The following is a 12,237-nucleotide window of genomic DNA, read 5'->3' on the forward strand; positions in this document are numbered from 1 at the left end:
CAGTGTGCACAACTGAAACCACATGTGCACAACTCTTAACACAGTGTGCATCACTAAAACCCATCTGTGCAATTCAGTTCATTTTGCCTCCAAAAGTCACTCACAGCAAGAAAACTCTTCATACATGTCTCAAAACAAGCTCACTGGTGCAAACACTGGCAACATGTTACAATGAAAAACACACATTGACACACACAACACACAGACCTACAAAACACTAACAACAAGCAGCAAAACATAGAATATGAACTTTGATATTTAAAATCTTTGAAGTAGGCTATAAATGATCTGAGTGATTTCAAATAAAACACTTTCATTACAAAATACTGTAAGAGTAACATATTTTCATTTGACCGTACCATATTGTTTAGGTAAAACAAGAGTGATGATCATCGTCTCTGTCTCTCTTTTTTCCCTGTCTTCACTTCACTTGCCGAGTCAAAGTGTGTGTGTGTGTGTGTGTGTGTGTGTGTGTGTGTGTGTCGAGGAAAGAAGAAACTTGTCGAGGCTATATTTTGTCCACGTTTAGGCTATAGGCTATCTGAATTGAGCTTTTTGTAAAATAAGGCTCTTGATGGTAGCCTATGACAGACAATGACATAGCAGCCTTTGGCAGCCAGCCAAAATATGTTTCCCCTCTCAATAAAGATTAAACATTTGGTGGTTTGTCCCGTTTTGATCTGGATCAACAGCGGTTTCTGTCACTGTTTAGATCATGCCTCGTTTCCTCTGAGCAGCACAGTTCGGTTCGGCACGGTTCGGCAGGGTTATCCTACTAGATCTGCCATGCCTTTCCACTACCGACACGAGGCTGTAGGCTACTTAAAAGACGGAGATAGCCACGGTCAGAAAACAGTCTATGGGTCAGAGCCATCACGGCTCTGGCCGCACATAGCTCGTGGCATTGTGGCAGCGGGACACAGTTTAACCCGCTGATTAATAGCCTATAAATTATTATTTGGAACATTTTCGGGCGACATGGAAAATAAAAATAAGAAATGGCAATCAATTCATGTTTTACAGGCATATTTTGAATAAAACTGTCAGTTTTTTTTTAAATGAAACAAATAATTAAAAAATTAAATCAAACAGTTTTTTTCGTTTTTCGTGTTTTGATTTCCAAACGGATATGGATTGAACGGAAGGTACACGGATTGTAGGCCTACACGGATTCTCCCTATCTTCAGCATTGAGCCCTATGATTGAGCCTCACATTTTACAGTGATAAACGTCGTATCTTACGTGTATTTTCTTTTTCACTGTATGGAGGTATGTTTAGGGCAGCAAACCAGTCTGAGATTCAGTGGAACGCCACATTATCCCTGACAACTACAAAAACCGGAGAGTTTCTTGCCCTTCGATTTCTATCCTGAAAAAAAAAATTGTAATATTTTATTTTCAAGTTTTGCACTTTTAGCAGAAATTCAATAAGCAATTTATTTTACATAGTCATATTCTTGGTAATATTCTTCCACGACTTCAATAAGGTAAATGTAGAATCTAATATTTAGTTTTGAATGAGTTCCTAAGAGTTTTGAAAACAGTGCCTTAGCAATTGAACATTTTGCCAGAAATACACAGTGTTATGCAGGTTGTTGTCTATGAATGGTAGAAGAGCTCTTGAGTTTTGGTAAATGTGGTTACTGTATACATTTTGTGTGAAATGAATGAAAAATGAAACACAGTTTGGAACACATGGACTTCTGTAGTGCACACTGTGTTAAGAGTTTTGCACATGTGGTTTTAGTTATGCCCACTGCTTTAGCAATCGAAAAAAAACTGTAACACATGTTCAGTGTTTCCCCCAGCGCTTTATGGCTAAGGCAGCCGCCTTACCAACGGCAGCCCCCCGCCTTGGCTACCGACCGACCCCCCAAAAAAAATTCATATATTCTCAAATATTCATCTATTTTGATGTTTTTTCCCATCATTGAAACAACGTTATTTCAGGGTGCAAACCTGGTCATAAATCAACCAAAACCATCAGAAACACAACATTGTTTCAATGTTAATTAGATCAACGCATCAACCTTGATTCAACTGGCTGCATTTATAGAAGTTTAAGTCAATTTGATGTGATGTGGGTTAAAGACACATTGAAGCAAGGCAGCAGACACACACATACAGCTCTGGGAAAAATGAAGAGACCACTCCAAATGTTCAGTGTCTCTTGTTTTACAATGTATAGGCATATGTTTGAGTAGAATGAACATTTTGATTTTATAATATGAACTACTGACAACTTTTTTACCAATTTCACAATAAAAATATTGTCATTTAGACCATTTTCAATAAGTAATGTAGAGATAAAGATTTAAGAAAAATCCAGACTGGTCACTTAATTTTTTCCAGGGCTGTACATAGCGATAGAATGGATGTTCGGTTGACCTTTTGAAGTCCCACACATTGGGCAGCCCTGGGTACACTAAAGCTCAAGTTACATGATATTTAACATTAGGACTATAGCATACAGTTTGATGTGATGGTGAGCTAGCAGCAACGAAAAGTTAATACTATGAATCCATAATATTCCCTTCACTATGCGTGTAGTAATGAACATGCCGGGTCAAACAATGGAGGTATTGACTGTTTGACATGGTTCATATACTATACACCATTATATAGACCCCAGTATCAGGTGTCTCATTCAAATTCACAGTGATATACATCATTGTATAAAAAGCGTTAGTGCATCACTTATTCTCACATGTTGCTACTGCATGACATAGTCTTCATAATGATGTGTGTACAAAATGTAAAGGTAAGTGGATGAAACTAGTGTAATGCCACTTATTAACAATGAAGACAACCAACATTCTGAAAAACATTTATTGGCTCAATGTAAAAACAGGATTAAAACAAAATAGCTATAAAAGTATTCTCCAAGTCTTTCCCTGCATGTTAGCGAGTAACTCACGAAGAATGATCAGCTTTAACACATCATTTACCTGCATGGGACAACATTCTAACGAGTAAAAGGACATAACACTACATCAAAGTGTTGAGACTTTACTGCTTGAAAGGATTCATGGAGTGAATCAAAGGTGTGTGAGTCGGCCCTGGTAGAAATGGAGTGGAGAGAGGATTGGTCATTGGTCATGTTACTAGCTGTCTGACTTAATCAAGCTACCAAAGTAAGCCGTGACCGTCTTCAGTTTGTTGTTGAGAAAGTTCTGCTCCACCTCCACCTGTCCCCCAGGTCCAGACAGAGCAGCTATCTGCAGACAGACAGACACTGTGTTAGAGCAGCTAGCTACACACACACACACAATGTGTTAGAGCAGCTAGCTACACACACACACACACACACACACACAATGTGTTAGAGCAGCTAGCCACACACACACACACACACACACACACACAATGTGTTAGAGCAGCTAGCCACACACACAATGTGTTAGAGCAGCTAGCTACACACACACACACACACACACACACGTGTTAGAGCAGCTAGCCACACACACAATGTGTTAGAGCAGCTAGCCACACACACAATGTGTTAGAGCAGCTAGCCACACACACAATGTGTTGGAGCAGCTAGCTACACACACACACACACACACACACACACACACACACACACACACACACACACACACACACACACACACACACACACACACACACACACACACACACACACACACACACACACACACACACACACACACACACACACACACACACACACACACACACACACACACACACACACACACACACACAATGTGTTAAGGCCAGGACACACCAGTCCGACTACCCGAAAATGGTGACTGCCGATTCAGGGAGCTCCAGTCTTCCCGTCGCGGCCGAAAAAGTGCAAAGAACACACCAAACCGACTGTTGCCTTTCCGTACGCTCTGCGCTTGCGCGGGACGTAATGTCGCCATAACAGCAGGCGGCGCTAATCTGTATTGTGGCCCGAAAAAATACGGAAGCCGGAAATGATGGGACGGCTCTCTAGACCATAAACATAGATAGAAATACGTATTTATATTTATGGACCATAAAGGGCACCATTTTTAGCAGAGAGTGTCGAGCATGGTGTCGAGCAGTCAACAAGGGTTGAAGCATGTGAGTGCTCACTGAACGAAACAAACAAACATATTAAAACGATGGCTAACTGTTGTTAGCTGCTTGTGCTACCCGCCTCACTTCCGGGCTTCACTGATTCGCTAGCCCTCCACAAATCAAATTGCTCCAACTGAAAGACTGTCCGCCGCCCAAAAGAAGCCCGACGACATCTACGACGACCGATTTCACGGCACACAAACAGATTCGTGTCCCCGCCCTCTCCCGACTCTACGACGGCGATTATCGGGCCGGTGTGTCCTGGCCTTTAGAGCAGCTATTTGCACACAGACAATGTGTTAGCACAACAGAGAGGAAATAATCGTTAGCCTCATAGAATAATTGCCTAACATATTTAATCTACTTTTACTCTACATCTCCTCATTCTACATCTACTTTTCGTTAGTCTAATAACATAATTGCCTAAGTCATATTTCAGGGTTATAGAGTAGGGTAAAGTAGATGTAGAGTAGAGTAGATGTAGAGCAGGCCCGGTTCTAGACAGTTAGATTAGGGTGGGCCTGTAGAAATTTTAGGTGGGCACACTGGGCAGAGAGACTGAAGATGCGAGCACGCGCAGAGTCAAGTCAAGTCAAGTCAAGTTTATTTATATAGCACATTTACAGACGGCTAAGCCCCACCAAAGTGCTTCACATAAAGAACAATTAGTGCATTAAAAACAGGATTTAACACAATTAAAAAGAAACAAATAAGAAAATAAAAGCAACAACAACACAGAGGTTAAAACGACAATGCCTGCAGGAGTAGTCAAGTGGAAGGCAAGAGAGAAGAGGTGGGTTTTTAAAAGTGATTTAAAAACATTTAGGGACTGTGCTGCACGGATGTGGAGGGGAAGGCTGTTCCAGAGCCTGGGGGCTGCGACCGCAAAGGCTCTGTCACCCCTGGTCTTTAGCCTGGATCTGGGCACCTCAAGCAGCAGTTGGTCAGCTGACCGTAGTGCTCTGGTGTGGGTGAGGTGGTGTAGGAGGTCAGAGAGGTAAGTAGGGGCCAGACCATGGAGGGATTTGAAAACGGTTAGAAGGAGTTTGAAGTCAATGCGGTGACGGATGGGAAGCCAGTGGAGTGATGCAAGGACCGGGGTGATGTGATCACGTTTTTTGGTGCAGGTGAGGAGTCGGGCGGCAGAGTTTTGGACCAACTGCAGGCGGCGAAGCTGCAATTGATCCATGCCAGTGTAGAGGGCGTTACAATAGTCCAGCTGTGATGTGATGAAAGCGTGAATAGCTCTCTCCAGGTCACTCCGAGGCAGGTATGATTTTAGCTTGGCTAGTGTTCTCAGGTGGTAAAAACTTCTCTTAACAACTCCACTGACCTGTTTCTCAAATTTAAAAGCGCTGTCTAATATCACGCCAAGATTTCTGACCGAGGGCTTGATGTTGGATGCAAGGGGACCTAGGACATCGGTGGAGAAGGCAGGAGGGATTTTTCCAAAAATCATGACCTCCGTCTTGCTCTCATTGAGATTGAGGAAGTTTGCCGCCAACCATGATCTGATGTCAGCCAGACAATCGAGTAGTGGCTGGAGTGTAGACTGCCCATTGATTTTAAGGGGCAGATACAGTTGGATGTCGTCGGCAAAGCAGTGAAAGGAAATATTATGTTTAACCAGGATTTCCCCTAGGGGTAAAATGTATAGTAGAAATAGGATGGGACCTAGTATAGAGCCCTGGGGGACCCCACAGGTGAGGGGGGCAACAGGGGAAAAGAAATCCCCAAGCAGGACAGAGAAGCTCCTGTCAGCCAGATAGCACTGAAAGAACTTCAGGGCTGTGCCTTTGATTCCAACTTGGTGTTCCAGCCTAGAGAGCAGTATCCTGTGATCCACCGTGTCGAAGGCTGCTGTGAGATCCAGGAGCACAAGGATCGCAGGGCTACCTGAGTCAACGACCAGGAGCAGGTCGTTCAGCACCCTTAGGAGAGCAGTCTCTGTGCTGTGGGCTGTTCGGAAACCAGACTGGAATTTGTCGTAGATGTTGTTGCTGGTCAGAAAAGATTTTAGCTGGACATAGACTTCACGCTCAAGGAGTTTGGACAGAAAGGGAAGTTTGGAAATCGGTCTGAAATTTGAGAGAATGGAGGGGTCGAGATTTGGTTTCTTTAGGAGAGGTTGCACTACAGCGAACTTGAAGGCAGCCGGGACACAACCAGTGGAGAGGATGGAATTGATTAATAGTAGAAGGAAGGGGGCAACTGTGTTCAAAACTGTAGGATCCTTAAGCAGACGGGAGGGTAGACAGTCAGATGGGCAGTTGGAAGGCTGCAGGTGACTGACTGCATCAGAGAGGGAGGAAAGGGTTGTGGGCTCGAACTGCTCGAGGACAGCTGGCAGGGGAAGGGGGGGAGGGAGGGGGAGGGGGGCAGAGGAGTCAGAGGGCCTGAGTGCTACAATCTTGTCTATGAAGAAGTTTAGAAAACTTTCACAGAGGGCGGGTGAGGGCACAACAGGGGATTCATTTCGGGGGTTTATGAGGGAGTTTAGGGTGTTGAAGAGAAACTGTGGTTTGTGGCTGTTTCTGGAGACCAGGGTAGAAATATACTGTGATTTGGCACTTTTTACAGCTCGTTGGTAGTCCACTAGGCAGCTTCGGAGGATTTGGAGGGACACATGGAGGTGGTCTTTCTGCCACTTGCGCTCAGCCCGCCTACAGGCTCGTCTGAGGACACGTGTTGCGTCATTGAGCCACGGTGTTAACTGGGCTTTAACCCGTTTGGGTTTGAGAGGGGCAACAGAGTCCAGGATGTCCAAGCAAGCTGAGGAGAATGCAGAGAGAAGTTGATCAGCACTACACTCAGAGCTAATACCCAGTGGCGGCCTAAATAAAAGGGAGTTGTTGAAAGCGGCCGAAAATTGCCCAGCAGTCGAGGAGTTAATTGAGCGTGAGAACTGCTTCGAGACACGAGTGGTACTAACTGAGTGTGGGACTGGCACAGTGAACAGTATTGGGGAGTGGTCTGAGAGAGACAAGGTACAGATTTCGATAACAGAGACAGAAATACCATATGACAGCACAAGATCTAGTGTGTGACCCTTTTCGTGTGTCGGGCCGGTGACGACTTGGTTAAGGCTGAATGAATTGATGAGGTTCAGAAAGTCTCGGGTCAGAGGCTGAGACTCGCAGCAGACATGGACATTGAAGTCACCACAAATTATTATGTGGTCATACTTCACCACTAGCCCAGACAAAAAATCAGCAAAGTCATGAATGAAGTCTTTGTTGAATTTAGGAGGGCGATATACCACAGCACACAATATGGGGGAAGACATGATTAATTCAAAGAGCTGTAGCTCAAAGCTTGTAAACCCAGCGTGTGGAATCTGCCGACAGTGAAACAACGACCTGTAAACAGAGGCAATGCCTCCGCCCCTCCCAGTCGCACGGGGGGAATTCAGGAAGTAACAGTCCGGTGGAAGGAGTTCAGAGAAAGGTGTGTTTTCACCGGTAGAGAGCCAGGTCTCACACAGAAATAGAAAGTCCAGCTCCCGAGAGATAAAGAAGTCATTCAGCATGAAAGTTTTGTTCGTCAGAGACCGCACGTTGATCAACGCCATCCGGAGTGTTAGCTCGTTGCTCGCCGCTGGTCCGGTGCGCCTCAACGGGCGAAGGCTAGAGTGGACAACACCGCGACTGCGCCTACGCAGGGAGAGCCGGGTGGCCGAGCCAGGCGTGGGAACCTGAGCAGGTCGCGGTCCGATCAGCGCCGTCGGGACGGCCGGAGGGGCCGGAAGCAGCGATGGATGAGGCAGCAGAGCAGGATCGCGGCCAGGGACGGCCTCTGCGGGAGTAGCAGGCGAGACACAGGGAACAGGACGTAGGCATCGCGGCAGACGCCGGGCGGCAGCTCGATGTGAGGACAACTGGATCTTGATCTTCATCAGTAGACCTCCCCTCCTTCCTCGAGCGCGCAAGCCGAATTTTTTTACCCTTGTAAGACTCTGCGTCTGCTTTTTGGCACATTTACTGTGAATTTTGTAGAACACAATATGCAAATAAACTGAGTGTTGCTGTGTGGGGGATTTGATTCTTGCACGTTTTTTTTTTCAAAATGTTTATGAATAACGTACAATATTATATATAAAAAAGATACATTATATGCTACATAATGTTTTTTTTTTTTATCGCAGTATTAACTGTAGACAGCCTGAGCTGATAGAAGAGAAAGCTTTGGGACCGGGCAACCTGGATGGTGGTAGTCCAGAGCTATATACTATACACACTATATACAGTCCCCTCCAATAGTATCGGAACAGTGAGGCCAATTCCTTTATTTTTGCTGTAGACTGGAAACATTTGGGTTTGACACCAAAAGATGAATATGAGTCAATAGCTCAACATTTCAGCTTTCATTTCCAGGTATTCACATCTGGATCTGATACACAACTGAGAAGATATAATTATTTGAAAAGGAACACCAAATTTTTAGGCGAGCAGAAGTATTGGAACAGATAGACTTTAAATAAATTAAAGTGAATAAAACTTAATATTTTATCGCAAATACTTCGCTTGCAATAACTGCATCAAGCCTGTGACCCATTGACATCACAAAATGTTTGCATTCTTCTTTTGTGATGCTTTTCCAGGCTTTCACCGCAGCCTCATTCAGTTGCTGTTTGTTTTGGGGGGTTACTCCCTTTGGTCTCCTCTTTAGCAGGTAAAATGCATGCTCTATAGCGTTTAAGTCTGGAGATTGACTTGGCCAGTCTAAAACCTTCCATTTATTGCCCGATGAACTCCTTTGTTATTTTTGCAGTTTTTTTGGATCATTATCTTGCTGCATGATGAAGGATCTTCCAATCAGTTTGGTTGCATCTTTCTTTAAATTGGCAGACCGAATGTTTCTGTAGACTTCTAAGTTCATTTTGCTGTTGACATCATGTGTTACTGTGTTGTTGTCAAGATGAACCTTTACCAAAGTGATGGAAAGGCTAAAGTTTGGAAAAGGAAAGGATCTACTCATGATCCCAAACATACAGGCTCATCTGTGAAACACGGTGGAGGCAATGTCATGGCTTGGGCTTGCATGGCTTCTTCTGGGACGGGCTCATTATTCTTCATTGATGATGTAACACATGATGGCAACAGCAAAATGAACTCAGAAGTTTACACAAACATTTTGTCTGCCAATTTAAGGAAAGATGCAACCAAACTGATTGGAAGATCCTCCATCATGCAGCAAGATAATGACCCAAAACACAACAAAGGAGTTAATCATCGGCAAGAAGTGGAAGGTTATAGACTGGCTAAGTCAATATCCAGACTTAAACGCTATAGAGCATGCATTTGACCTGCTAAAGAGGAGAGTGAAGAGAGTAACCCCCTAACACAAACAGCAACGGAATGAGGCTGCGGTGAAAGCCTGGAAAAGCATCACAAAAGAAGAATGCAAAAGTTTGGTGATGTCAATGGGTCACAGGCTTGATGCGGTTATTGCAAGCAAATGATTTGCGACAAAATATTAAGTTTTATTCACTTTAATTTATAAAGTAATAAGTCTATCTGTTCCAATACTTCTGCTCGCCTAAAAATGTGGTGTTCCTTTACAAATAATGCTATCTTCTCAGTTGTGTATCGGATCCAGATGTGAATACCTGGAAATGAAAGCTGAAATGTTGATCTATTGTCTCATATTCATCGTTTGGTGTCAAACCCAAATGTTTCCAGTCTACAGCAAAAATAAAGGAATTGGCCTCACTGTTCCGATACTTATGGAGGGGACTGTATATATATAGTCTTTCCACTATTGGCTCCGATGTCCAGCTGGGTGAAAATAGTAGCCAGCCGAGGTCACGACCCTGCTAGGCGGTTCCGGGGGAGATTTTTTTTTACCTTTTGAAAAAAAATGCATGAATCTGGTGCACTTTGAGAGGAAAATTAAGAGGCTAAATCTGAGGAATTTTGTGTGAACAAATAATTTGGAGACACTGGGTCTGATGAATTAGAAGCTATTGAAGAAAGACACATGGATTTTCCATAAAAATATAAATTTGAAATAAAATATTATGCAGGGTCCTCTGGGATGGGCTTGGTGCTCTTTTTCTTTTACGGGACATATTTTTCTGTAATATAATGAATTCATTTAAATGCAGTGAGAGGAACGAAGCAGAAGAACTCTGTTGTCTAGTTATCTTTTTTTCCACAGACGAGGCTGAAATAGGCTATAGACTATACACAGTGCATGGGCAACTGAGGGCAGCCCCATTTTCAAATATTTTTAAATAAACTCAATACACACTGTGCATGCCATGGACTTGAACGTGACGTGATCAGTTAACCTCGGATTACCTCCCAAATGATCTGATTCAATTATTAAGCTATTAACTATCTACCAAAACATTGTATTCCTTTTTTTGTATGATAATTTACATATTCATAATATGATGTTGATATCAAACACACAAACTAAAAAAAAATTGGGGGACCCTAAGCAACCGCTCATTTCGCTTATGCCTCGGGCCGGCTCTGCTGACCAGTGACCACTATAAGCGGGTGGGTAACTTGGAGGCAGGCTGTCCTGCCCACCCAATAATACGATTAGAAGCAATGCATGGTAATGGTATATTCTTTAGTATTAATTAATTGTCTGAATTTTATTTGACATTTTCTTGGACAGCGAACGAACAGGTCCGTCCCATAGTGGGTCTGGACTTCCACCTAAAAAAAAATATATATATATATATTTTTTTTTGGATTGGGTGGGCACAGCCCACCCTGGCCCCTGGCTACCGCCGGCCCCGATGTAGAGTAAAAGTAGAGTAGAGTAAATATGATTTAGGCAATTATGCTATGAGGCTAACATATTGTATGGTAAATGAAGCACAGCAGCAGAGAACCCAATTGTTTTTTACTCAGATTATTAATTTTACACAATATATAGTCAGATGCTGGTTCTGTGGTCCAACCTTTTAAAGGTTTGACTGTAGAACCACAACAATTCTTTCATAAATCATTTTCCAGTAGACCCCAGACATTATGCCCATTCAATTTGAAATCTTTTTGCTTTAAACGTACGTTTGCCATTAGCTAGTAAGTTTTGAGCTTCAGCTAGTTTTGAGTAATTTCTTCCGTTACCCAAAAAACTAATTAATGTCAGCAAATTAACAGATGAATTCACTATAATATCAAATTTGGTAGAATAGTGTATTACACAGTGAGTGAGGAGATGATCCATCTGATGCTTTGGACCCACTTCTTACAAGTATAGTTCAAACTATTTCATGCATTGTAAATGTTTTAGAGTTGCGGCTACAACTTATTTGCTCTGTAATCTTAAAACAGCGTTACGGGATAAATGATGTTGGCGGTCTTGAGCAATAAATAATGGCCTGTTCACTAATCATACTCCCACTCAAAAAGATATTAAACATACTGACCTGATCCATGTCAGCGTTGCGAGGCAGAAAGTACACTATGTTGTCCGATATCAGTTTGGCCAGGCGGAAAATCTCAAATGTGTCTAATGTTAAGAATAAAACACAGTATTTCATATAAACATACAACTTTAAAAAGATTTCACCAAGATAAAGGATCCTCTGGAAGTGTCAATCAGTGCGTTTCCATGGCACAACTAGATTGGATTATCACATATATCGAACAAGACACTCGAACGGACCGTGTCACTTGTCTGAGTGTACATGGCCTTTCAGAAATCGGATAAATGTCCGATGCATGGCTGTCTCCACTATGCTAGGTGGCGATGTAGCCCTTTCAACCATGCTTTCAACAAGTGGTTTTAGAGCCACGTCCGGTTCTCTTCCGTCAATAACCCATGGTGTATCACGCGCAGGCACACAAGCACAGAACGAGAAGTCCGATATGCGATATCCGATCCCTGTATACATGCAGAGAGAAAGCCGACAATGAACGAATTATCTAGGTGTTCTTATCCGACTTCTCTTGTCCGTTATTGTGCCGATTTGTGTCCGAAGTAGATCGGATAAAGGTGTATACATGCAGTTTAAAAGTCCTGTTGAGGTCTTATTCGTTTAGTTATCCGATTATAAGTCTGCATGTAAACGCACTGACTGAAGGAGCAGTTTAGAAGAACTGTCCTTTAAAAAGGTGCAGTGTGTAATATTGGGATATTTAATGGGATCAAGTGGTGAAAGTTCTAGATTGCAAAGCTCCTTTATTAACCACTCCCTTT

At 43.0% G+C, this 12,237-nt stretch overlaps 1 protein-coding gene across 2 annotated transcripts in view; it reads right to left on the reverse strand.

Moving 5' to 3' along the window:
• Nucleotides 1–2,837: 2,837 nt before the first annotated feature.
• Nucleotides 2,838–12,237, reverse strand: part of tgs1 (trimethylguanosine synthase 1) — a 45,119-nt gene continuing 35,719 nt past the window's right edge. The window contains exons 14-15 of one of the 2 annotated variants that reach the window (XM_080033677.1): nt 11,465–11,541; nt 2,838–3,214 (exon numbers count right to left, since the gene is read on the reverse strand). In XM_080033677.1, the coding sequence (XP_079889803.1) occupies nt 3,152–3,214; nt 11,465–11,541 (140 nt within the window). In that variant the 3' untranslated portion in view covers nt 2,838–3,151. Of the gene's footprint in view, nt 3,219–11,464; nt 11,542–12,237 lie in introns of both variants that reach the window. The other variant, XM_080033676.1, reaches the window with a different exon arrangement.

The sequence above is a fragment of the Ammodytes marinus genome, assembly GCF_949987685.1.
Source record: "Ammodytes marinus genome assembly, chromosome: 9".
Taxonomy (NCBI): domain Eukaryota; kingdom Metazoa; phylum Chordata; class Actinopteri; order Uranoscopiformes; family Ammodytidae; genus Ammodytes; species Ammodytes marinus.